This window comes from Alligator mississippiensis, chromosome 3 (genome assembly GCF_030867095.1).
Source record: "Alligator mississippiensis isolate rAllMis1 chromosome 3, rAllMis1, whole genome shotgun sequence".
Classification (NCBI taxonomy): Eukaryota; Metazoa; Chordata; order Crocodylia; family Alligatoridae; genus Alligator; species Alligator mississippiensis.
The window spans coordinates 165,648,228-165,675,613 of record NC_081826.1 but is presented as its reverse complement, the minus strand read 5'-3'; the positions used below and the strand labels follow the sequence as shown (position 1 = coordinate 165,675,613).

General features: G+C 43.7%; 1 protein-coding gene across 4 annotated transcripts in view; it reads right to left on the bottom strand.

Annotated features, from left to right (window-relative positions):
- ECPAS (Ecm29 proteasome adaptor and scaffold) overlaps window positions 1–27,386 on the bottom strand; it is a 90,873-nt gene that overhangs the window by 31,180 nt on the left and 32,307 nt on the right. For 3 of the 4 annotated variants that reach the window (XM_019490725.2, XM_059724625.1, XM_019490726.2), the window contains exons 7-25: window positions 26,094–26,233; window positions 22,869–22,950; window positions 20,167–20,286; window positions 17,792–17,877; window positions 17,379–17,457; window positions 16,535–16,555; window positions 14,992–15,041; window positions 14,359–14,425; window positions 14,128–14,250; window positions 12,852–12,955; window positions 11,944–12,067; window positions 10,751–10,831; window positions 9,720–9,945; window positions 9,038–9,129; window positions 7,317–7,451; window positions 5,865–6,027; window positions 3,923–4,095; window positions 3,179–3,280; window positions 418–541 (exon numbers count right to left, since the gene is read on the bottom strand). In XM_019490725.2, the coding sequence (XP_019346270.1) occupies window positions 418–541; window positions 3,179–3,280; window positions 3,923–4,095; window positions 5,865–6,027; window positions 7,317–7,451; window positions 9,038–9,129; window positions 9,720–9,945; window positions 10,751–10,831; window positions 11,944–12,067; window positions 12,852–12,955; window positions 14,128–14,250; window positions 14,359–14,425; window positions 14,992–15,041; window positions 16,535–16,555; window positions 17,379–17,457; window positions 17,792–17,877; window positions 20,167–20,286; window positions 22,869–22,950; window positions 26,094–26,233 (2,092 nt within the window). The remainder of the gene's footprint in view (window positions 1–417; window positions 542–3,178; window positions 3,281–3,922; window positions 4,096–5,864; window positions 6,028–7,316; window positions 7,452–9,037; window positions 9,130–9,719; window positions 9,946–10,750; window positions 10,832–11,943; window positions 12,068–12,851; window positions 12,956–14,127; window positions 14,251–14,358; window positions 14,426–14,991; window positions 15,042–16,534; window positions 16,556–17,378; window positions 17,458–17,791; window positions 17,878–20,166; window positions 20,287–22,868; window positions 22,951–26,093; window positions 26,234–27,386) is intronic. The other variant, XM_059724626.1, reaches the window with a different exon arrangement.

The window sequence follows — 27,386 nt, the reverse complement described above, 5'->3', positions numbered from 1 at the left end:
GCTGGTGTGGTGCATCCCACAGGAGCGCAGGGGGGTCCCCCACACACTCAGCGGCAGACCCAGAAGTACTTCCGGTCCACTTGTGGGTCCGCCACCAAGCGCAAGGGGACCCCCTCGTGCTCCCATGGGACGCTCCATCTGCCCCACCATCTCAGCTTTCACAAGTCACACCTGGTACCCTCAAGGTATGTAGAAAAAACAAATAAAGCTGCATCTATGGCTGAATCGCTGATTATCCAAATCAGAATCTAATCAGGACAGTGATCCGAATCAGCAAATTGAATCACTGTCCCCCCGAATTGAGCCAAATCTGAATCCAATAGTGCCCGCTTTGCATACCCCTATACAGCACCTTGAAAGCCTGGGCTGTGTAAGTCCTCCTTCCATCTCCAAATCTCCCACATCGGCTGTGCTTACCTGCTGGGGGAGTATATTCTTCCTCTGTGATCATCCAAGCATCACGAGCAGCTACTGAGCTGGTTCCAATTGCAGCACTGGTAATGGCTTCCCCAACTGTGAACTGGAGTTCTATTTGCTTGGCCTGAAAAATATAGCAAGACCTCATTCACTATGTTTTTTATAACACACCATTAATTAGAAAAGCCCTGCAATTCTCAACTCTCAGCTCAATTCTGCATGCAGAACTACAAGGATGCTATTGCTAAGATTTTAAAAAACCTCCCTGAAAGAGTTTTATGTTTAATCTTTTAAAAAAAATGAAGGGCACTGAATATCCAACCCCATGGGTGGTTTTGAAAATCTGTCTTTTACACTGTTTGCTGGTCTCTCTATAGTGCATCACTAGAAATTAGAGAGGCACTAATAGAGATTTTGTGGGCTGATACCAATAGCCAGTTTTTAAGGAGGCATATCAGCCAATACCGATCCAATGCAGCTGTGTCCAGCTGGTAAGTTGTTATGGTGGAAGGGGAGTGGGGAGGGAAGGGGCGTGGAGGGGCAGATCAACGTGTGCCATGGTGAGGGAGGGAGTAGTGCAGGGGCAGGTGCTGCCCAGCTGGGCAGGGCAGGGCACGGGACAGAGCCACAGCTCATTCAGGAGAGTGAGGGGACCGCACGGGACAGGGCAGGCGGGCTGGAGCTGCTGGCTGGAGCCGGGGCTGCACTGGGCTCTTCTCAGCAGGGGCTGGGCTTGGGACAGGCGGCAGCTGCACTGGGAGGGGCTACGGGGGGCTGCAGCCACCCCAAATTATGCCGTAGCCCCCCAACCCCCCATCCCAGTGCTGCTGCCGCCTGCCTGACAGCCCCAGCTCAATCCCCACCTCCACCCACATGCCAGGAAGAGCCAGGGCTGCACAAGGTGGGCGATGGCAGCACTGGGAGGGCTAAATTTTGGGTGGCTGCAACCCCCCACATAGCCCACTGCCACCACCACTGGCCCTGAGCCCAGCACCTGCGAGGAAGAGCCTGGCGCAGCCCCAGCTCCAGCCAGCAGCTGCACCCAACCTGCCCTGCCCCCACACCCTTCAGATGAGCTGCAGCTCCATCCCATGCCCTGCCCTGGCTGGGCAGCACCTTCCCTAGCCTCAGCCCTACTCCCTCCCTTACAGCAGGTGCCATTGATCTGTCCCCCCCATGTCCCCCTTTCCCTTCCACCACAATAGACTTACCAACTAGACACAGCTCTCCAAGCTGCCAGGGTGCACTTCTCACTGCCTGCATGCTGTGCTGTGGCTGTGTGCACACATGGGCATTTATCAGCCAAATTATTGGTGGCATCGGGCCAATTTCCAATATAGTAAATTTTCTTTATATCGGTGTCAATCCAGTATTGGACCAATGCACCTCTACTAAAAATCATCAGGTCTGATCTGCACACGTTCATTTCAGGAATCAAGGCGCATATAGTGATCCAGCATCAATGAAAAAATGTTCATTTCCTTAATAACTATGGATCTGACAGTCATTAGCAAGCGTTGCTGAGGCATTAATGGACTGAAATGTAGTAAAAATAAATTCCCCTTCCCACAGCACCTGAAAACAAAGTGTTGTTAACTTGCTTTCCAGTTTGGCTGAACAGCCAAGTAGTATCTTCTAAACTGAAAAGATGCAACAAATTTGCCCTCCATTTACAAAGGGCCACTGAATAGAATTTAGCTGTGGTCTGTGTCCCTCTAATACCGCCTTCTCTATTCCCTTCACCTGTATGAAAAGCAGAATTGCTCATGCTTTTCCTGCTACTTCTAGCTTTAGGGTCCTATCATCAAATATGCTGAGCACCCTTAAGCTTACCACTGACTTTCTGGGAGAAGCTTGGCTATTGGCAGAATCAATGACATGGCTTTGTTCAAAATAAGCTTCTCAGGCTAAGGTCAGCACTTTCCTAAAGCAAACATATTATTTCCCTCTTTCGAACTTCCATTAGGATGATAGAGTTGCACTGGAAATAATCATTGTGAATATCTGAACAGGATGTCCTCATCATTTTTTATGCTTGTTTGGTTACAGAGGATTAGAAGAATCAGCAAAACTAGTCTATCTGATATTCAAGAGTCATTTCAGTATTGGCGAATCCTATGTGAATGTGATCAAGCGAAAAAGGAAGAAACAACTTGCAAGCACAGAATGCGCTATCCTAACATTCAAGGAGCTTTAAATTCTGCCTTCCAGGATAGTGCTCTGCACCCAACTAAGTTCTGAAAAACGTTATGCAAACCAGAAGAATGTACATTTACAACAAGCAACTGTGGCCCAAAATTAACATAAAACATTCCCAAATCATTTTATACAATGCTCAATTCAAGTGAGCCACAATAGCTAATGTATTTCTGAGAAAAACAAGATATTTTTATCCTGCCTCTTTAAAATATTTTGGAAAATCATATTTTTAAAAGTGGCCTCCAAGGCCCAGTTACTGAAAGCACTCGTGCACTTGGATAACTTTACACGCACAAAACAGTCATTAGTGGAACAACATACTATGTAAATGTGGGTAGGACTGGGATCTAAAGCTGTAAATGCATATTTAGCTTTTCTAGAAAGTTTTACAGTAGAGCTTTACAGCCATAAACTTAGTGTCACCACCTACTTTAAAAACAGGAAAGCTGATTAAAAAAAAAAAAAAAAAAAAGAGATTTAAATGGCCCAGGGCCTTTAGAAGATGAATTTTAACAGAAACTCTCCCAAAATAATAAAGGATAACATAATGCAAGTGTCTTACCTCCACAGAATCCATGAGTCCTTGCAACAGTAGTTTCTGGTGGAGAAAGTCTCCATCTCCCACTGGAAAGTAACCCAGTGTTTGTATCGCTCTTTCTTTCAACTTAAAAGAAAAATAAATCACTAATTTTCCCCCCACAAATCCAATAGATGTATATTCAATGTAGATTGAAAACCACTGTTTTTACTCTTGCTCTTTCACACTTCCTTACTAGTTTAAGCACAAGATATCCATCTGTAGGGTACTGGACTCCTAGTAATCAGATATAGAAAAGACCTATTGGGGTATTCAGGCCATCACCATGACAAGGCATGACTTTTCCTGGTACAGAACAAAAACCACACATATTGGAAAGCACCCCACTTGCTGCAGTTTGTTCTCCCTCCATTTGAAAAGCATTGTCTCACTTAAAATACCTTGCTGACAAAAGTTCTTCCTAATTTTTAGTCAAAATTACATCATCTTTGCTTCATCCCCCCCATCCTCCTTTATAAAGCACAGGCTATTAATATTTACCCAGGATGGGCTTTGGGTAAATAACAATTCTGCTCCTACTAAAGTCAGTGATAAAACTCCCATTGAATTCAGGAGGAATAGTTAAACCAGGGCTGTGTACTTTGTGCTTAAGGAGTGACACTGATATTTTAAATTTGACTCCAAAAAATCCAAGATTGCCAGTTTCTCTTCCTCACACAAATGAACTCGGAGAGAAATAAACATGGATCACAAAAAAAAAAATCTTACCTTATTAGTTTCCTTGCTAGAAGGGATTCTGGCCAACAGGCTTTCCACAAGATGGAGCTTTGTAAATCCACTGCCTTCATTGGGGATCGGCAAGGGGCCATTCCGACCAATCTCCCCAAGGGCTGTACAAGCAGCTACTACCAGGAGCGGGGAGGTGCTGTCCAGAAAGGAACCTATGAAGAACCAACAGGATATCCTCATTTTTGTCTTCACTATTGTCAAGTACCTAAGCTTCTTGGAACAAAGATTAGGTTTTCTTCTCTTTTATAAGAGAAAGCATCAGGAGTAAAGTCAATGGGATTATATTGAAATAAAAACGGTATTACAGAAAGGAGACTGTACTAGAAGTACACACCTGTACTGTGAAAGGGTGGGAGACTGCCAATGGGGTTTTTCCTCACTCTCCCCTTCCCACGTTGGCAGGGGGAGAGAGGCTGGCTCTGGCGTGACACCTCCAGAGCAGCCTGAGCCTGCAGATTGCAGGGAGAAGGAGGCGGGGCCCAGAGAACAAACGGGCAGGAAGAGGATTGACACAGCGTGCATTGAGAAGGGAAGGCTTGAGAAGTGGCGGGAAAATGCCACAAGGGGCAGGAGAGCCGGAGAAGAGAGATTTGGAACAGCTCGCTGGGAAGGTGGAGCTGCAGGAAGATGCCAGACAGGCAAAGGGCAGGCAGCGAGCTGGACAGCATCCAGCTGGAATGGCTGCAAGGAGAGAAGGAGCCTGCAGAAACAGGGCAGAACCAGGAAGCTGCATGTGGCTTGCTCGGAGAGTAGAGCCAGCTGTGCACCCTGGTGAAGAGAGGCAGGAAAGTTGCATGTGGCTCGCCCCAAGAGCTGAGCCAGCTGTGTGCCCCGGTGAAGAAAGGGTCAGAGAAGGGCCCAGAGCCCCAACAGGATGGGCAGCGCTGGAGATCAGAGGTACCTGGTGGGGAAGAGTGGTGACAGGAGCCAGGAGGTGACGTTAGGCTTAGCAGGGAAGCCTAACTGGCCCTGAGGCTAGTCAGAGCCTGAAAGGCATCCATCAGGGTAAGAGCAGTCCCCAGGAGGGCTGAAGCCCTAATGATAAGACAGGAGTCGAAGTTCCAGACAGCATCGAGGCCAGGAGCGGCGGCTGACTGGGCAGGTACCCAGAGAGGATCCAATTGGGTCAGAAGGGCACAGCAAGGCACTGAAAAACCCCTCAACTCAACGTGTGGCAAGACCCAGTAGCCACGAAAGTATACCAGCAGAGGCTGGTCAACTGAACTTTAATTTCCTAAGTTACTGTTGAAAGAACTGTGTTATGCGAATCTGTGACACGGTTAGTTGTGGGGACATTAGCCTGTGCCAAAGAACGGCTGAGAACAAGCTGACGACTGGGGAGCAACTCATACCAACAAGGGACAGCGCGGGTGAGGACCTATCGTCCAAGCAAAGTGAGCTCCAAGGCAACAACGCCAGTTCCGGTCCTGGATGCAGCCGGGGGGGGGGGGGGGGGGGGGTAAAGGGGAGGTTGAAGCCCCACGAAGAATCCAAACGAGTGAGATCTCACAGGATACCTGCAGACGCTGTTGCCCAGGAAGAACATTAAGACATGGCAGGTGAAAGAGAACAAGCAACTGGTCCTGCAAGTAATGCTTTTCTTAAGATCTCACCCTGACATTGCAAGGGGATAAACCACTAGGCAAGAGAGGTTCAAAACCCTACAATACCTACCAGCAACATGTAGACATATAGTAGTCTATCACATATGACAGACTTAATTATTTTGAACAGAGAGTATTGTTTATATTTGTGCACTCTGAACAGATAACAGCCTAGGAGACATTTCTTCAGACCAACAAGTCCATCAGACAGTTATTTGGAATCAAGATGATTGTCAGTCAACAACACCAACTTTAGAAACATCCTGAACCAGAAGCAAAGTCAATCTGTCCACACAGTACCCAAAGTGTTAAGTTACCTATTGTTTCTGTTGTAGTCTTTATGAGCTGTTCTTGTTCTGGTATGACATCAGTATTTGGCTCCATATCCTGTAGCTCCATCATCCCGATTTTCTTTTTAGCCAGGTACCTTCCTACTGTGAATCCCAAAGCCAACAAGGCACCATGCTGGACCTCTGGGTTCTACAAACAATACCAAAATTCAGTTTACTGATGGACACAGATGCAACCGAGTATTTGATATAAAACAGATGTATATAGAGTCCTAATGGATTGATATACTAAGGCAATTCTGAGCTATTGCACAGATGTAGGGGCCCTGGGGATTTGGGGCTCTGCCAATGTTACTTTATAAATACAAACTTTCAGCAGCTATTTTCAAAAGCATCTAAGCAACTTAGGGGGACAAGTCCTTTTAAAATATTTATTGGAACCTGCTTTCCTAAATCCTGTAGAAAGTTCTGAAAATCTCCTCTTAATTTACTGTAGATAGAAACATGTTTAACACTGATTTATACAGACCACATACTTTCTGAATGTAAGCCAACACAGTGCAATGCCCAGTCAGGGCTACATTTTGCCAAATGGCTGTTAAAAATATTATAATATCTTTTCAACAAATTTGTATGGCTAATTTCAACTGTCCTACAACAGGCTACTGAGCTTATACAGCTAATAAGATTTTTATTTTTATATCTATATTTGGGAAAGCTTAGCTTAGGAAATCCAGTTCTTTTCTGAGACTCAGGTATGCAAACCACATCAAAAATTAAAACTACCTACATTCATTAAAGAAGTGAATTTAAATCCCTTCATTTTGTTGGTGAAGAGGCTCAGATAAGATCCAAAGAAAAAAAAATGAGGGACCAGGGTTCCAGGAAGAGGGAAGAAAAATTCACTTTGTAGTGACAGCAGTTATAGGAAGTGGAAGGCTGCTGACTAATCCACCGTGAGGAGGGAAGGAAGCCAGGCCTCATCTAGCATAGGATACTGGGCTGAACAAACTTTCATTGCCTTCTGGTAAAGGGAAGCCAGGACAGTGATGAGTAATAAGTTAAACATTTTTCTTTTGTGGACACCTTTAATTGCTCATGAATAAAGAATTAAATAGCTTCCTAAAGTAGCTAGTGCAACCCATCATCATTCAATAGGATGATGAATATTCAACTGATTAAATTATTAACAATTGTTTCGGACTCTACTGATTAGAAAATGCCATGACATGAGAAATGTCAAAAATAGATTATTTGACCAAACTGAGCAGAACACCAATGATTCATTCACTTAGGAAGATGTTCTGCTCCTGCATAACAAACTCTTTCCCTACCTTTAATTAGAAACCAATTAGTTCAACAATGTTTTTTTGCCTTAAACAAATGATAAGGCTAGTATACTCAGGATATACTGTCAGCATAATATCTTCAACTATTAAAAACTGACCAAAAAAGAGATAGAGAGACCATAATTATTACATGATTGTCTTTAGCAGTCTTGATCAGTTGCTGTACAGAAGACTTGAGTTCATTTCCAGACATAGTTGACAACACAACAGAATAAAACAGTGCTGCCAGCTCACGCATCTCTTCCTTGCTTGTGTTCATCAGGCTCTGTAGAATTTGTAAAAATTATCACAAACATCAAACCTACTACACTAATGCAACAGCACGAACACAGTTCTGATGCAGCTACTCACCTAGTAATCCAGATTTTATTCTTAAACCTTTTATACCCTTTAAATATTATTACTTATTACCATATTTAGGACCCATTTCATATTTACCACCCACATTCAGCTAAAAAAACAATGACATTTTACAAGACAGTTCTTCTGTTCTGTAGTGCTGCCAGGTAGGCTTTAATGCAAAGGTTTTAAGGATAACACACAGAACAGTTGAGAATGCACTGTAAGGATGAACAGTTTAAACACGCACACAAAAACACCCCACAGTCCTCACAGTTAAATTAATTCACCCACATTGTATGTGTGTAAGTGATATCTTTACCATCCAAGTTGTTAAAAAGTTAAGATTATTATAACCGTGTTAGCAAGTGTAATATAAACATTAATTTTTTATTTTTAATTTGTAACCTTGTTTACGCAAAAAAAATCAACCGTTGGTGCATTTTGTTTTACACAGAAAAACATGCATATAAAATTCAAATTAAAGGCCTCAAGGAACTGGATCACCAGGAAAAATAGTCACCCTAGTGAGATTTATCACAGAAGTCCCAAAACTGGAATTACAGGTCAATTCAAAACCTGCATCAGCATAATGAAACTGCCTTCCTCTAAAGAGCTGCTTGAGCAATATCTCTTTGGCCAAATCTGAAAAGGTAACACAATCACAACAAAAGAGGAATGGAGCTACCCTGATTTATGTTAACAGAGGATATGGCTCGAAGTCTACTAATATAAGGAAAGTAAATGGCCTTAGTTCCTGCCTAAAAAGTAAGATCCAGCAAATCTGTACACCAGCAGAAAATAATTCAAAAAGAGAAAGAAGACTCAGTGTAATTAGATTCAGAACAGGTTTAGGAAATAAAAATGCTGGTAAATAATCTATTCTCTCACTAGCCAAGATAAATTTCCAATTAATGAGCAAATGGCAAATAGGACATCACTTTTGAATGCACTTCTGCCAATGGGTCTAAAAGGCCTGGAGTCAGAACATAACCAATTGTTAGCAAGCAAAAATCACATAAACCATTTCTGAAAACTGGGCTCGTATTAGGTATTCAATCTTTAAATCAATAATAAAGGTATTACATTCTGTACATTCATGAGGAAAGTTGGAGGGACACTTGCAATTTTCTTCCTTTCTTTTTTTTCTTTAAACTTGAATTTTATAATAATTGCATTTCAGATAGATCATCCATCAAGGTAAAGGCACTGCAGTCTGTAAAATGTTAACATGCCACTTGAGGGGATGTGTGAAAGAAGCTGAATTAAGAGAGAAGTTGGGAAGAACAAGTTTGGCCTTTGGAGATTATTCACCAGCATTTCATTTCATAAAACTCTCATTCTCACTTCTTTCAGTGTCACTTTAAAGATTTCCTCTAACAAGTCAGTAAAATAAAATTAGATGAGACTAACTAATTTGACAATGTGTTTTTTATTCAACACCCCTCCCTCCCAAAGAAATGTCAGATTTTGCTCATATGACCCAAAAACCTACATGTATATTCAACATACCTTTATCCAATCTATTTTATCTACAAATCTGGCAGCAAGTTTTTCTGGATACACCGAAACAACTTCTAGAAGGCAGTACATGACTGGCAAACCTACACAATAATTAGAGAGTCAGGTTATACAAGATAAAGTTCAGTGTTTACCATTATATATTTACATTAAAGATAAAAAAAACAACAGGTAGATGATGCCTTAATCAGGCAATGTAACATACAGATCCCAGATAACTGAGGCCATACTTAATTTCTGTCTCTTACAGACATCAGTCAGGCAAACGGTTAATACCAGAATCAGTATTTCCAACATGTTTTAAATAACGCAAGGTATTTTTAACCAGTCTGATTTCCCCCCAAAATGTCACAAGTTGAATGAGAAGTTTGTTAAACAAAAGGAATAATTAGGTGACAAACATAATGAACATGAACCAACAGCCTTAAACGCCGACCTCCAATCTATGGATACTGTTAGAGCACCCGCACCCAGTCACCCCTTCACAATGGTGTAGCACAAGGAAACAAGCCTACACCATGAATTGGGTTAGAATGGTTTGGGTTAGTTTATAACATAAACCTGGCTGTCAATGAAGCAAAGTTCAGGGTATTGAGTATGGCTGGCCAAAGCTCATCCGTAAGCTATGGAAAGCCTTTTCTTCTTTTCTTGGCAGTGGCCTAGGGTTCCTCACCTCCAACACCAGATAACAGCTGCTGAAGGAGACCAATATATATCTGTACAGGGTTGGTTTCTCCACTTTTTGAGGAAGATGAAGAGGAGGATATGTGATTGCCAGACATTAGATTTCTAATGTAACGTCCAATTGCTGGAGCATGGTCTTGCATGTCAGCTAGGTTCTGAGAAGTTGGCACCACACCTGCACTGTGAGCAAGACACATTCGCAGGTACAGGACTATCTAAACAAAGAAGAGAAAAATACAGGGCTAGAAATAGCTCAAAGAGATGCAGGAAAATTATACTGAAGTTTGAGCAGAAGAGAAAGCAAGAGGCTGTGCACAACTCAACTGATACAATACAGTTCACTTTTTAACTAAGTTTAAGGGAAAAAACCATGCTACATTACTGAATATGCTCTATAATCTGTTAAAATACATTTTGGGACTGCTTTTTGCAATACAAAGATCAGTCTGCAGGTGCAAACTCAATATTGACAACAGTAGATCTGTTTATTCATAAGTCAGATTATCTAGGTCAAATCCAAATAAGCATTTGAACTGGGGCAACCTGCATCTTTTTCCAAACAGCTGGGCACATACTGCACTCAAAACACAATTACTAACAAGTGACTTACACACCAGCTCTGAACTTGGACCACTGAGTCCCAGCTTCATCACTGACATCTGCTGCCCAACTATCTGCTATCAAGTTGGGAGAAAAATATCTTGGGCAGACAGGTGCATTAGGAACACTGTTGGAAGGAGTTGTGAGGTTTGGATGGCAGGAGTATTTCAAAGACATGGGTAAGGCCCTCTTCATAAACAATAGCCCTTGAAATAGATAGGCTAACGAGCTACTAACCTGCTCTGAATCTCCCTTTTTAAGGATACTGGCAGAGTCCACAGAATTCATTCAAGAAGTGAACCGAGATCTCACAAATCCCAGGTCTAACCCACCATAACCATTGCCTTCTCATGCTCTCCCGTAAGTTAAATAATAACACATGACAAGTTTGTCGCTAGTGAAGTAAAGACAGGTATTTACCTCCCCAAATGTAGCAGGATTGAAAGGCAGGACTGCAGTTCCAGTCATATATTTAGCAGGTGTTTTCATTCGGTGAGAGGCCTAAAGAAACAGGTGGAAAACTTAAATGCTGCAGCTGGCTTATTTCTTTGAAATTCTGCTGCAACCACTAACTGCATTACTACCTTTGTTGCTTTATTTAATTTCAACTGTTGTACTATACATTTTGCCTTCAAATCAAAACAAAATGCCAAGAAAATTCGTCAGGTCTAACGCTCCCAAGCTGGGGGGGAGCCAATAGTCTGACACCTGTGGCTCTGCAGCCCCCTGCACCCTCCAGGAGCTGCTGACAAGCTAGAAGCCTGGAAGAAAGAGCTCTCCAAATCCCAGGCCAGCTAGTTCTTTAGGATGTCCAGCTCTCAGGGAGTCCAAGAAGCTCCTGACCCATGGAAGCCCATCGGCTGGGGAGATTGAAGAGCTGGCAAGAAATCTGCCTAGTTTCAAGTGGAAATTTATCAACATGTTCCCATGCATTTTGTTTTGTGAACTGAGCTTGCATTGCCCTCCCCTAAATTGGCATTTTTAACTGAAAAAATTTGTCAGAATTCTTTCAACCAGCTCTACACTTCATAACGATCCAATAAGATACTCAAGTATTAGCTTATCAGTGTATAACATGGCTCTAAGTTTGGCCTTAGCAAAATGCTTAACTTTAAATGTTTTATGTTTAACTTTAAATGCATGCTTAAATCCCATTGAAATCAAGTCGGTCAAACTCATCACTAAATCTGGGCCCCAATGAATCACAGGGCTGTTAAGCAAATACCCAAGATTAATCAGTAGATGACATCCTGGAGCACCAAGCTGAATGCCAGTCTCCAAACACTACATCTCACTCTTAGATTCCAAGGTCAGGAGTTACAATGTGTGTGCATGTACGAAGGGGAGTATTTCTCATTTTTCACACTTTGATGCAGACCCCATCTAGGCTGAAGGACTCTCTAGATCCCTTGTGAGGTAATAAAATTATGGGAACCAAAGGAATTTTTAAAAAAATTAACTGATGGTGAAAAAAGGGTTAGAGTTTGGTCTTTACTAAGATTTCAGTTAATAATACTTGAAGGGATAGACCCCTGCAATCATTAATGTGTAAGATAGTAAAAGCTGCAGTCTAAATCCTGCCTTAGTGTAACACCAGAGCTGAAAGGCAGTACCTTGTCCTGAATGTAATGAACCATTTCTGGGAATGAAGGCATCTGTTTCCCAGCACTTTCCTTTTCATTTTTCCCAGGGAATGTTCTTAGTACACGCTGTGCTTCTCCATGCACCTCTTCACGTCTTTCAAAAGGGAAAATGAGAAACAGAAACCACTGATGCATCAGGTTAGAATAAGCATCACTTAATGAAGAACAAGAGGGAATTGTTCAGGAAGATGGGGGCAAAGGGAAGAGATTTTAGGGAAAGAGGTTTTCCTAAGTAAAGGTACAACTGAAGATATTAAATAATATTTTGATTCTAGGAGGAAGATGCCATTGTGATCAACCTTCTTTATTTACTTATCATTACATCTTTGTTCTACCCAACATTATCACCTCTTCACCAGGCTACACCATTCATCTTCAACTGTTGGACTTCCTACTTCCCCGGTCCTAGAAGCTTTGTTTTATTTCTCTTCCTCTCCTCCCCCTCATCATTTTGAGTTTCTTATTCATTGCCAACATATGTCCAGCGTTAATCACTAAGCATTTAGGTGAAGCAGCTGCTCCTGAAACAGCACTAATTCAGTCCAATGAAAAACATGCTAGCTGCAACTGATTCGCTACATGCTGGCTGAGTAGATCAAAGTGTGAGCAGTTTGGGTTTTCCTCTTTCGGTGCATCTTAAATTAAAAGCAATGCCTCACCTCACCTTCCGCCATTTTACACTGTTAACTACACAAGATTATTTTTCTCCTGTTCCTCTTTAGCTTGCTTGTGCTGCCTTTTAGCACTAAAACCCTACTAAAGTCAGAGGTACCACTCTGCAAGACTGTCATTAATGCTATAGGCACCATGTCCAAGCCACTGCACTGAATTATTTTATTACAGCCTAAATGTGAAAGTTGACCCTTGCTGAAACTTACGGATCTCCAGCAGCCAGCAGGAGCAAGTATCGGGAAGGGATGTGATCTGGAGGAAACACTGTGCTGGCAAATTTCACAGCCACCTGACGTACTTGGACTTCAGGCTTTAAAAAAAATAAATAAAACACAGGTATCACTGAAGTGGGAATTTAAATTAATATAATTATAGTTCTTTTATGCAATAGTGATCAGCCTTAACAGTATCCTTATCTGGGACAATACTGTGCCTCAATTACTTAGAAAAATCAAGACTACTATCCCCAGGGCCGTCCCCAGAGGGGTGGGGGAGTGCGAACTGAGGCAACTGGCCCCAGCCCTGCACTTTGGGGGGGCCCCGCAGAGCCGGACAGAGAGGCTACAGCTGCAATTTAGGTCATCCGCCTGCTCAGTGGGTTGGACAACTCTTTGTTTGTTCTGGCCACCACCCATCCCGCCACATCCGGTGTGCTGGGACTTTCACTCCCCAGTGTAAGTGTGCCGTGGGACGGGGAGGGGGGCCCCACGCAGGCTGCTTTGCTCCGGGCCCTGCTGGGATTGTCTCTGACTATCCTAAACTGATTCTTCCTGAAAAAGAAAAATGGGGGGGTACCCCAAAATATCACATTTTTTTCTAACATTAATCTCAACATGGATTATTAAATATGTGTAATCACACACACGCACACTTTTAGGACTCATATACATTTGTCATAAAACCTCTTATCTGAGTATTTTCATACAAGCAGTTTTGAGAAGAGTAAAACAGTGCAGGACAAAACAAACAAACAAACAAACAAAAAATCTAACTGCAAACAGGATCAGAGTAGCCAGGTATGAAAAGAACTAATGGTTCAACAAATCCCATCCTCTGTGCAAGGACTGGAGAAATATGTTTTACGACCAGAGGTTTTTCATCTTAAAATGATATTGCCTTTGCCTTGAGGGCCAGAATTTTAGAATGCATGGGCAAAATGGTCTTGTATTTGCATGCCTAATATATATAGTTACTTACACAGTCACTGGCAATGCATACACCAGCACCTCTCCAATCACAGCAACTGCATATATGGAAGCAATTCTAAAAACCCAGGCCTGAGATTTGGAGAAGTGGGGGTTTGAGTCACTAAACATTCTAAAGCGCTTCATTTCATTATACACAAGGCCTCTATGCAGCTCTAACAATGCATACTATGAGAGAGACAAGAATGTCTCTAACAAAACATAATAATGTTCAAGATACTATCAGTATATGCCATTTAAAAAAAAAAGATAAATTATTTTGACTCCAATATAATACCTTTATTAGATATGAAGCCACAAGAGCCTCCATAAGCGTACGCTGTGCTCCTTCTAAACTACTATATGCACCAACCATCATAGACAAGGCTTCCTGAATAGCAAGTCTGGTATCAGGCTCTTCCTGTAATAAAGAAACAAGAGAATTCCATTACTCTGATGTGTATCCCCAAAAAATTAAAGTATACTATCTAAAAAATTAGCCTTTTCCCAGACCCAAATTATCCCCTACCTTGCACAAAGCTTCAAAGAACTGCTGCACAAGAGCTATGTCCTTCGTAAAGAGCTGAGGCATTCGGCTGAAACAGAAATCACATGGTTTAAGTATATATTTTTTTTAATTTAAAAATCAAGAATGAAGCTAAAGCTGTGCTCTGCTATGCATGTCACTCTTTACTTCTTACCTCAGCCTTCACACACACTCTAAGAAGCCTGGTCTTCACAACCAAGCAATTTGTCTAACTAAGCAATTATTCTAACTAAGACTCTCTCAGTCTGGTTCAGAAATCAAAATGTTCTATAGAGAAAGCCAATCTGATAGCCAGCTTGGAGATCAGTTTCTGAACACACGACCTGCTGACCTTCATGCGCAGTGGCACGTGCTGTGCATTTATTTCTGGCACTCTCAAAAGCAGAACACTGTTTGAAGTTCCACATACGGTTTCCTGAACTACCATTGGTAACTCCTAGCTTATCAATCAGGCCCCTATACGTCATTTTACACCTCTAGAGATATCACACGCTTCTACATGCTGTTGTCAGCTACAAACTGCTATGTGGCATGAAGCTTTCATGCTGACAAATTAACAAAATTGCTTTGGAAAAGTTATCTGACATCCCATTACTTAAAATGTGCTTCAGTTACCTGGAGAGTTTTCCAACAGCTGAATATGCCATTGACAGCAGTTTGGGGTCCTTGAATTATAAAAAACAACAGAGTCAAATCAGCAGAAAGAGCCATGAGAGAGATGACATGCAGTCACATCTATCCCTTTATTATTACGCTTGTACTTTATAGCCTATCCCCAAGGCTCTTAAATAGGGTTTCAGGGACCCCATGAAAACAAAATAATCAAATCCTAGAGCAAAGCACCTTGCAACTGAAGAACAGATGGATTTTATTCTTCCTGCAGAAACAGAAAATTATAAGCAGCGACAAAAAAGCCCAGCTCTCTGGCCCCTCTGTATTTTTCAAGGGAGAAAAAGCTGATGGGATTTGGCAGCTCTGTGAAACAGTATGCAAGTGGCAGAAACCTTCTGCTGATCCCAGGTATCACTTTCAAAATCAGCCAGAATTTGTAATCCATCAGTTTCAGGATCCCCAGGATAATGGTTGCTGCATTTTCTTGCATACAAACACATAGCTTCCCCACCCAAAAAACGCCCCCAGCAGCTGGAAATTGAAGTGTGCATTATAGGCGGAAAATACCATATTTCCTTGATATCAGCTAAGTCCCTCTTCCCCATGTTAAATGGTTGGGGAGAGAAAAAGCCCCATGGAATCGAGTATGAGGGGACAGGCTGGGGAGACGGGGGGAGGGAGCTGCTGTGGCTCCAGGCCCAAACCCATGTTGGGGCCAGAGCTCCAGCTGCCGTCTGCTTCCTTCCTGCCTCTGCACCCCCTACCTCTTCCCTCACAAAGCCTGGGCCCCTACCTTCCTCTCCCTACCATTCTCTTCACCCCATCTTCCTCCCATGAACCTTCTGCCCTCACCTCAGCCTTGGGCTCTCCCCCGCCCCCCACAGCCTCCAACTCCTCTGCCCTCCTCATCCTACTGCTTATCCTTGCTCTGGCACCAAAAGGCTCCATTCCTGCTCCAGACTGGGGCACAGAACACAGCCCCAGCCTGGCTTGTAGCTGGAAGGGAGGGGCAAGGGGGATAGGGGGAGAGACTGCAGGGGAAGGGAGTGATAGGGAAAGAGGGGGCAGGGACCACAGACTGCAGGGGAGCAGAAGTGACCTGAGGGGGAAATTAAGAGGGGAGGCACGGCCCAACACTGAGGAGAGGCAGGTATGGGGGGGGGGGGGGGAGCATGAAGGGGAACAGGTGGCAAGGGACAAACTTTCTACACCCCCCCGCAACTGCCTCTCCCTTTACTGCCTGCCCCCCACTTGTCCTACCAGACCTCACTGCCTCCCCCACTGCCTGGAACCCACCACTGCTTTTCCTGATGCAGTAGTAGAGACGATGAATTTAAGATGATCCTCCAATAATTAGATTTCATACATGGAAAATTATAACAAATTCATAAATGTTCCATGTATAGAATAATTATTGGTGGGTCCTCTTAAATTCAGGGTCGCCCTAGATTTGGGTAAATATGGTTCATGAAAATCTGCAGTGATCCACAAGGAGCAGAACAATGAGCAGGCTTGGCTCTCTATCTGCTGCTACTCAGTTACTTACTTCAAAGATCTTTTCTTCGTTCTGCTTTTAAAAAAAAAAAAAAGGTGTATATTATACTCTGGGGCAGTTCTATACGAAAAAATATGGTGTCTTAATTCACTGCAGTGGTATCGCTCTTCCTGAATGCACTTTTGTGAGACCCAAACCTGCTAACACCAACTCAGATCAGTAGATCTCATTCGAGTACCCCACTGAAGTCACTAGGCCAGTCTGCACAAGGGGTTTGTTTTTCCCCAGTTCCTCCCATTCTCCTCATTCCTCTGCCCCCTGCCTTTTTCTTTTTTTTTTTGGCTCTTCTTATCCTCTCCACTCAAATGCAAAAATTCTCTGAGATTAAAAATCTGGGCCTTAAAACAACTCTGAATGAAAGAGGCTGTCATTTATGAAAGCTTATGACTCTCTGAAGCAGTTAGTCTCTAAAACAATGGTTCTCAATCAGGGTGCCGCAAAAGCTTTTCAAGGGTGCCACTGTTGCAACTGGGTGAGACTGCCCCGAGTGCCTCATGCACAGCCAGACCAGGAAGGTCTGTGGAATGAGCAGGCAGGAGCCCCCCATTTTTGATAAAGCCCTTCCTGGTCCAGCATGCTTCTCCCAAAAAACACCGGAGTGAGACAGTTCTACCTGGCTGCAGCATTGCTCGCAGCATCGCCCTGATTGAGAACTACTGATGTAAGCTGAGGCAGCACAACAATGGCTCTCAATGGGGGTGCAGCCAAATTAAAAAAAAAATCTTTATAAACAGACATGCAAAGTATGATTTGAACTGATATGCCTCTTCTACAACTCTTTGTCAGCTTCTACTAGTCAAAGTAAGCATGACTCTACAGCAACCTTTCAACTCACCTCTTTGTATTCGTTGATCAGTTTTGTAAGACCGTTTAAAAGCATTGGGCCAAGTGGTTTTATTTTACTTTCTGGACAACTGGAATAAAAAAAACAAAAGAAAACAAAAGGAAACACAATTGTGTTAATGTATATTTTGCACCTCTTATAAACTCCACTGCCAGAAACTCAGAGTCTCTACAACTGTGTTATGTAAATGGCCCACATTCTCACATCCCTTCTGTTCTGCTGGAATTGCTGCTCAACAGGTAAAAAAAAGTATAAAATACTGCATTTTCTCAAATTAATCTTGGAAAAAGATTGTTACAGGCCCATATCCTTTGTCCTTTCGTATATACCAAGCAAAACTGTGTCTGTGCCAGAAGTTTGAAATAATAATGCCCTTATTGCCATAAACCACCTAAACGACTTACATTATACAAATATGATGCACAAACTGCAAGGACAGAGTTCTCAGTTTTGCATTTGTATTTGCACCAAAGAGTCCATCATACACCACCTGGCAGAAAAGAAGAGAAGATCAGATACAGTGAACATTTAATTTTTAAATATTATTTGGTCACCCTTCCTTCTCTAAGCATTGTTAATCAGTAATTTAAGTTCCAACTCTTACTGAAGCCTTGAAGGAATTGTATCACGCCACATTTACCCGCATACAAGATGACTTCAAAGTTAAGACTACCACAGACAGAATCTACCATATTTACTCAAATATAAGATAACACTGAATGTAACATGACCACCCAATAATAAGATTCTATATATAGAAAATGTATTAATTTATTATAATTTTCCAGGCATAGAATCTAATTATTGGAAGTATGCCTTAAATTCCCACCCCCACTGCTATGGCTGAGAAACCAAATTGGGGAGGGGGTGGGGGAAGAGGTCAAGTAGCCACCCTGCCCTCTGTACCTCCAACTTCTTCCTGCTGCAGAACCCTCCCACCCCATGCTGTCAGGCCCTGCTCCTCCTGAGCACATGGAAATGAAGGGCAAATTAAAAAAAACTGACTTTTAAATAAAAACATGCTTGTAATAATTTGCACATAAGTAAATTATTTTGAGTACCCACAGATTTAGTTCATCCAGAATTAATGCATTTTACTTTAAAAAAAAAAAAAAAAAGACTGCTGCAAGTTTTAGCACAGGTACTCCACAAACATACTTAAGCAGCACTTTTGTACCTACTTATAGTACCTACTTATATACAGTACAAGCTATGCATAATATTAGTCCAAAGCCAAAAGGCTCATGATTTACTATATAGTTCATTGGCCTGGGCCCCACCATAGTCAACAGTGTTTCAAGCCATGGTGACCCCAAAGCTCAGGACTGCTCAGTATGTGTGCATACACCAGATAGCCCCCACCAAGCATCCATGTGCTAGTCAGCCCCTCACTCATGACTGGAATGAAGTGTTCTTGTCACGAGTTCTAGCAGCATTTCCCAACTGGTGTGCCGTGGCATTTAGGGCTAGAGCCACACCCCCCGCCTGCTGCTGCTGCAGACAGACAGACAGGGGGGGTGGCTCCAGCCAGTGATTCAAACACTGCGCCATCCGCTTCCTGCCACTCGCTACCCCCACCGTGCCAGTTTGCGGCATTCAGTCATTTGCCACCCAAACCACCCCCCTGCTCTATGGCATTTGGCTGCTCATTCACGCCCCCCACCCTGGTCGGTGTGCTGTGGGAGGCCATGTAAGTGTACCACAGAGTGAAAAAGGTTGGGAAACGGTACTCTAAAGATTTATATGCAGATGAGGTGCAGGGCAACCTGGTCCAGCTCTACTTCACGGAGGCTGGAGACACACTAACCATATGCAATAGGCTGAAAGGGGGCAACAGAGAGATTCTGGGTGAACTGTCTGGAGCCCCGTTTGGTAATGTTTGCCAGATACTTTAAGGCTGGTGAAGAAACAGGAATCATTGGAAATGGGAAAGAAAGACACAGCTCAACTGTGGGAGTGAGGTATTTTAGCCCAAAATGGGCCATGTGTTTCCATTACTGAGCCCACGCTGCTTTTGGCAGAAGTTTAATGATTGACAATGTATTTAATGAGGTTTCCTCGTATCTGAATGTAAGATGAGGAGCTTTCTTCCTCATGCTGGCTGAGGGAAAGCCTTGTCTTATATTTAAATAAATATGGTAATTATTGGAAGATCATCTTAAATTTATCCCCTCCACCACTGCAGAGGGGAAAGGAGACCTGCACCTCTTGCCCTGTCTGCCCTCCCCCACCATCCACTTGCTCCTCGCCAGTGTCCACCCCCCACATCATGTGCCCCCATCACCCCAGCGCTTGTTCCTCTGCCTCAGCCACTTGGCCTTCCTTTCTTCCCAGGCCACTTATCCCATATAGTGGCTCTAGTCCAGCTCAGGCCAGGGGCACAGAGCATACACTAGATCTGGCTCTGACCTGGCCAAGCATCAGCAACACCAGCAGCGCTTGCCTCGGCCTTAAGCAGGCAGTGGCTACAGCCTCAGACGTGGGTCAGGGCTAGAGCTGGAACCTTAGCAGCTCTGCCACACTCCCACACTACACAGTCTCCCCAGCACTCTCCCTCCAGCAGGAGCTGCCCCTGCCCTGGCTTGGGGCAGACAGTGCTTCCAGCTCTGGGGCCAGAGCTGTAGCAACTGCCTGCCCTGGGTCAGCATTCAAATCCAAGATGAGGGTTTTTAATTCCTCCATTCATTTCCTCCCCCACCATTCAACCTTGTCTTGGATTAAAGTAAATACGGCAATGGTGCATGGGTTATAAATAGTGGCTTTAGAGCAAAGACAGTACCTGAATATTAGCTGGAAATGTTTCTGCAGCTTGCCTGGAACGCAGAAGATGAGGAACGATCTTTAATTTAACCCGGGTGCTGACTGGTTCTCGTTTCAGTTCTGGTTTCAGAACAGCTCCCTGTCAAGTAACAGACATGTTTAAGAAACAACATGTGTTTTGGGCCCCCTATTACAGAAAGAATATGGATATTTAAATAAGAGAGAGTCCTGCAGAGGACAACAAAAATGGTTAGAGGACTGGGGCACATGACTTCTGAGGAGAGGCTGAGGGAGCTGGGTTTATATAGCCTACAGAAGAAAAGACTGAGGGGGGATTTAATAGCAGCCTTCAACTCCCTGAAGGGGGGTTACAAAGAGGATGGAGCTTAACTGTTCTCAGTGGTGGCAGATGACAGAACAAGGAACAGTGGTCTCAAGCTGAAGCAAAGGAAGTTTAGGTTGGATATTAATTAGGGAAAAAAAATTTCACTAGGAGGGTGATGAAGCACTGGAACAGGTTACCCAGAGAGACTGTGGACTCTCCATCCTTGGAGGTTTTTAAGACCCAGCTAGATAAAGCCTTGGCCAAGACGATCTAGTTGGGGCTGGTCCTGCCTTGAGCAGGGGGTTGGACTAGATGACCTCCTAAGATCCCTTCTAACCCTCATTTTCTATGATTAATAGAACACATCTCTGAACACAGCTGCTACTAATTTGGTTAATAACCAGTGTTAATAATTTTAAACATCATACTTGAGAGAGAGAGAGAGAGAGAGAGAGAGAGAGAGAACACACATCAATGGCAGTGGTAGCAGTCCCTTCATGCAAGGATGACAGCCTTCAAATAAATAGGAAAGTCACTGACAAGGTCAGAATTGACTTAAGATGCCAGTCCAAGATCTGCAAGTTCGAATGCAGACATAGCAAATAGTTCCAGAAGAAAGGAGCGAATCCTGGTGATGTTGGGTCACAGCTCTTTCCCTCTGTCTCTCTCGTCTATCCACTTCCATAGTGAGGCAAGTTCACTTGAAACAATCAATGCCTTGTACATCACAATGCCATTGGGGATGATTCAGTGCTTCAGATGCCCAGGTATTGATGTTAATATTGCATTTCCTCAAACTGGCTCTCAAACTGTCCTTGAACCTCTTCTTTTGTTCACTGCTAGAGCAGCGACCATTGATAAGTTGGGAGCACAGGACTTGTTTTGCAAGCTGGTTGTCAGGCATCCTTATGACATGTCCTGTCCAACAAACCTGGTGCTATATAAGCATGGCTTTCATGCTGGTGGCGTTTGCTTGAGCCAGAAAGCTGGCAGTTGTTTTTCTGTCCTTTCAATTGATGTGGAGGATTTTCCAAAGATATTACTGATGGTAACATGCCAAGGTTTTCAGGTGTTTCCAGCATCTCATCCAGGTTTCACACCTATACAAACAAGGTAGGGATGACACAGATGGTAGATGAGAAGTTTGGTTTGGGTCCTGATGTCAGGACATCCCATCAAAACACTATTTCAGAGAGGTTTAAAGGTAGCACTGGGAAATTTTATTCAGCATTGAATATAGTCAGCTATGTTTACTTCTTCAGTAAGGTGACTACCCAGGTAAGGGAAATGCTCAACATTCTCCAAGGACTGCCCTCTAATTGTAATATGGCAGGGAACAGTTTGGTTGGTTTGGGGAAGGTTTGTAAAGCATCTCGGTTTTTGCGAAGTTGACAGTGAGTCCAAGCATTTCTAGTCAAGAATGACTTAGAGCTTTTCAACTGAGTGGGCACATGACGCAATCGTTAGCATATTGAAAAAATCAGTGATGAAGGTACTGGTTATATCTTGGATTTGGAATGTGGCAGGTTGATGTTAAAGAGATTCCCAGCTATGCAAAACTGGATGCTCAGTCCAGATAGAAGTCTAATCAGCAATAAGATGAATAATAGCTGCAATACAGATGGAAAATGTTTTGTGCAATCACAAATCCTTACTTGACTCCAGTTCTAATGGAGTCATTTCCAAGCCACTGCTTAGGATGGTTGCTGTCATGTTGTCATGAACTCTGATGATGGTAACAGATTTTGGCAGGTATCGAAATCTCATCAGGATCTTCCACAGGGTCTCTCTGTTGATTGAATCAATGGCCTTAATCAGGTCAATGAAGGCCATGTACTGAACTCACTGTTGCTCACAGCACTTCTCCTGAAGCTATCTAGCAACAAAGATCATGTCTACTGTACCCGAGTGGTCTAAAAGCCACATTGGGACTCGAGTAGGACCTCCACAGTGAGGAGAGTGACTCTGTTGAGGAGAATGCAGGTGAGGATCTTCCCAGTTCTGGACATGAGTGCAATGCCCTGATTATTGCTGAAATCCAATCTATTTCCATTCCTGAACGTGGTTACAATTTTGGCATCTCTCAAGACACTGGAAATCTGATCATGTTTCCAGATTTTCAGAACAACAGCATGTAGTTGGTAAGAGAGCTTTTCTTCCACAATGTTTACACATTTTAGTGGGTATTCCATCAAGACCACATGCTTTATTGTTCTTCATCTGTTCAATGCCATTCAAGGCCTCTTGATAGAATGGTGGATCTGCAAAGTAGTCCTTAATGGTATGATACAGAATGGCTTTGATGGTACTTTTCCTGACAAATAGACTTAGGCAAATAAAATAAGAGCCTCAATAAGAACCTTAAGCAACAGTACATCTCTGCAAACAAGACTTACCTCCTTGGTCTTCAGTGGAATATCCCCAAGATACACTTTGTACATTTTGTTGATGATGGTGGGATTATTCCAGTCAATTAAGCTAAAGAATTTTAAAGCAACGTGTTAAAAATTACAGCTTTAAATTTAAAAAAAAAGTTGTGCGTGTGTGTGTGTACACATTTTGCACTACATTCTGTCATGTTCTCAACACAACTTGTAGTCATCTAACAAAGCATTAACATCAAATACTAGGGGTACAATGATAAAGATTTTCTTGGCCGATACTAATAGCCGATTATTAACCAGCCATATCAGGTGATACTAATCCAATAACCAATTTATAGGAATGCAACCAAGCAATGTGGAGAGCAGCTCCCTGCAGGTAAGTCTGTACAGGAGAAGGGGCATGGGAGAGTGAAGGAGCGTTGGGGGTGCAGATTGAGGCCCCCACAGTGAGGGAGGGAGAGGCTGGAACTGGGGGTGCTGCCAGGATAGTGAATGGGACCTGGGACCAGGGCAGGGAGCGGGACAGAGCCGTGGGCAGCTTGTCCAGGGGATCAGCATCCCAGCACTCAGAAATGATGGTGGAGGAGGCACTTAAAATAAAGCTTGTCAAATGAGCTTCGGCTCAAGCGTTGCAGCCACCATTTTTAAAAAGTGTGGAGACACTTAACTGGAGCGGAGCTGGGTGGGTGGATGCAGGCTGCCCGCTGTGGGCTCGGGGCTCTCTGCTCTACTACCTTTCCCTTAGCAGCCCTGTGTTGGTCGCACACCCCATCCACCCAGCATCAGGAGGCAGAACTTGCTGCCCCCACTGCTGCTGGGCGGGCAGGGGACATGCGGCTGGCATGGGACTCCTTAGGGAAAGGCAGTAGAGTAGAGAGCCCCAAGCCCAGAGTCGGCAGCCCGCATCTGCCCCGCGCACAAACCTGAGGGAGCACATGCCCCCACATGCCTCCCCGGGGAGGTGCACGCAGCAGCGGGAAGCCGCCCCCTGGACACACTGCCCGCAGCTCAGTCCTGCTCCCTGCCCCTGGTCCTAAACACCGCCCTGGCCAGTCAGTACCCCCAGCCCCTGCCCCACTCCCTCCCTCGCCATGGGGGCCTCAATTTGTCCCCCCCCCACACCCCTTCCCCTCCACAGACGCAGGGTGCTTCTCTCCATGCTGCCCAGTTGCATTCCTGGCCACATGCATGCAGCATTTGGGGGCCCCAGCTAGAAGGTATACTGTATTTATTAGTGACATTAATTGGCTACACCAGCCAAAAAAAGCCAATAACTGATAATCTTAATTTTCCTTTTATAGGTGTCGACCTGATGTACAACTGATATATTGGTGCATCTCTATTAAATACAAGCCAATCCTCACATCCAGGCACCAAAGTGGTGTACGTAAAATCAGTGACGGTGAAAAGATGCCCGAGTGATTGTTCTGGGCAAACACAGACTTCAGTGTAACAACAGCACAGACACTGCATGGGCATCAGGCTGCATAAGCTTCCCCACTCTGCCCTTCCATTATACCTACCTATAGAAAGAGGGTCCTTTTAGATCCAAGGCCATTTTGGGGGGTATTAGATGAGATGACTAATGAGCCCGTCAACTGATTTTAACAATATTAGGCTGTCTAAGAGGGGAAATGGTTTTAAATCTAAATACAATTTCACATGGACAACCAGACCAACAGCTGATCAAGACAACTTTTTTCACTACAGACCTGAGCTGGGTTTGAATCAATGATGGAGGACCATTCACCTTAATATCTTATATTTGGGGTTGGCAAACTTTTTAAGAGTAGTGGGCTGAAATAATGCAACTTGGTCCAAGTCGCGCTAATGTTTCTGACTCGGCTTCCACGGCCGTTGCTTCTCCCCAGCACCAAATTAGTGCTGACATGCATGTGACCTACCCACCACTGACCACTGCAGAAACTCCACTGAAATGCCTCACCGCTGAAATGCTGCCAACATCCAGGCTTTGCAAGTCAAATTAAATTTTTGGTGGGCTGGATCTGGGCCTGTGGGCCATAGTTTTCTGACTCCGTCTTACATTGTCCTTTGAATGGCACTGTCAGCAGCCAAACAAGCGAAAAAAAGGCCTGGGAGTGTTCCTAAGCATGCAGATGACAGAATTCTGCATACAACATGAGGGACATCTAGTAACTGCATACATAACAGGATTTGTTCAAACAACTGCTCTATGCAGAATGAGTTCCTAAGTAACACTATACCACCACAAGGAGACAATTTAACCAGACCTTACTGCATGGAGTAATTTCTGCAACCAGATTACTTTAATTAATCAAAAATAATCATCCTGGCCAACAGCTGAGGTGCACTGACAAAGCTGTGCGGAGACTTCACATCATGTATTTCTGGTATGATTAACTCAAACCAGCATTAACATAGCTGCAATTTCACAAGTATAGAATTCAGCCAAGCCTGCCTATCCAACTCCAGTAATAATGAAGTCTGTCTATTTCTGTACACCTCAATCATAATGCTGCCTGAAAGCCAGGCTGCCTCCTATGAGGGAGGCGTACAGTCTTTGCGCAGCAAGTGACTCAGCAAACAGCACCAGCAGCAATTATCATTAGGCTAATGCTGAATCACAGATGCTCCTTCCAGGGGTATCATTTCCAGATGACATTAGTTGGGTAGGAGATAGTCAGTCACTGTGGAGGGTACCAGGGTTAAACATGAAAGTTGCTGATGCTGCTGTCCAGCAAGATACTGAAGCAACAGAAAATGTGGATTTATCCCACCAGCTGTCAAATAGCATGGCCTTCCTATTTGATAATTCAAGCTACCACAGCCTGCAGAATTCTAAACTGTGCTGCTAAGAGTACATCTCCATGGCACAATGCAATGGTGAGCAGAGAAACTCCATCTAGTTCTGGCACCAAACTAAATTATAATGTCATTAGCAAAGCGCTCCACCCAGGCCCATGCACCCAGGTGGAGTACCAAGCTAATGCAGCAGTACTGCTTCTGGTACCTTAGCCAGCTCTACCCTTAGTCTGCTCTTAGAGCTAGGAGTTATCCCTCCATGACATGGCACCATGCCATGTAGATACACCCTAAAGGTTTTAGAGTGAACTAACCTAAGACAACAACTACAAAGTTTTCCAGAACGGAGTTTACAGTCCACTGCTGGAGTATAATATTTTTGGCCTACTACATTAATTGCGACTATTAATACTAATAATACCAGTGGCAGATTTTCTAAAACTAAGCCATTACCTTTGCTTGCTTTTCAGTTCAAGGTCCGCTGCAGTTGCAACACTGTGTCGTGTGTCACTGGAAGCTACAACCAGGTGTATAACAGCTTCAAGCTCAGGTACCTGCTCAGCTTCAATGAACTTGACTATCCCCAGTTTACACTGCTCAGCAACATAGAAGATAATAGTAAAATTATGAACCAGAAGATACACGCTCTATAAATGTCAAGATTTACAGCTGAGATTTTTTGTAAAGAAAAAATTAAAACAACTTCTACCTCCTCAGGATACACACCCCTCTTGGAAGTTCATCTTTCCAGGTCTCAAAGGCTATAAGCAAACTTTGGGATGTGTCCTGGTACAGCTGATCTGCTTCACTGGGCAACAAAGACCTCACCTGTTGATCCATAGAGTTGGTCCCCTGTTGCTCCAGAGGCTTTAGGGGCCTGATTCTGCAGGACAACTACAACTGAGGCAACTGACTTGGGGCAAATGGGGGAACCCAAAAGCGCCCCTGGGTTTTTCAGGAAGTGCACAAGTCAGGGCACAGCAGTGTAATACACACACCCAAGAATTCCCAGGGCACACCTCTGCAAGCAGGGGAACCCAGGCAGGTGCTTCTGGGGCTTCAGGGGCCAATCTTGTTGACCCCAGGAATACCCCTGCAAGGGAATTCATAGCATGCACAGGATCAGGCACCTCAAGCCCCAGGAGTGCCTGCCAAGGGTGTTAGAGTACAGGTAACTCTGGACTGTCTGTGCTCTCCCACCATAAAGCAAACAGATGTCTACCACAAAAATGTGGCACAAATTTATACTACCTATTGTTGTAGTCATTATTTTGGACATTTGTGGCACAGCAAAGGGCATGGAAGACTCTTTGTTTGGGCTCTGTGTTGCCATCATTTTTTTTTATGGAGGTACAAAGACAACATCTGTTTTTAGCCTAAGAAACCTGTATTAAAGTTGCTCAAGTTTCCTCTAAGACCAAGACACTTGGGCAAAGATAGGATTTAGTTGAATGTTTTCCAGCAAATTCTGAAAATTGTTGACAGAACAACAATTGCAGCACTATAGCCCTGCCCCATTACTTATTTTAAAAACTTCACAATTATCAAGTGCATCTTTGGAAGTAAAATGCATGTAGACAATGATAAGAAGATCTCAGATAATGTTCTTTATATACCATCTGGGTAAGACATCTTTTTTAAAACCAATTCTGCATTTTCTTCCACCCTTGCTTTCACTATAACATAGGCGGCTCGGCTACCCTTAAGTCATTTTAGTGTAACTGAAATGTTATACTTCTGTACTGG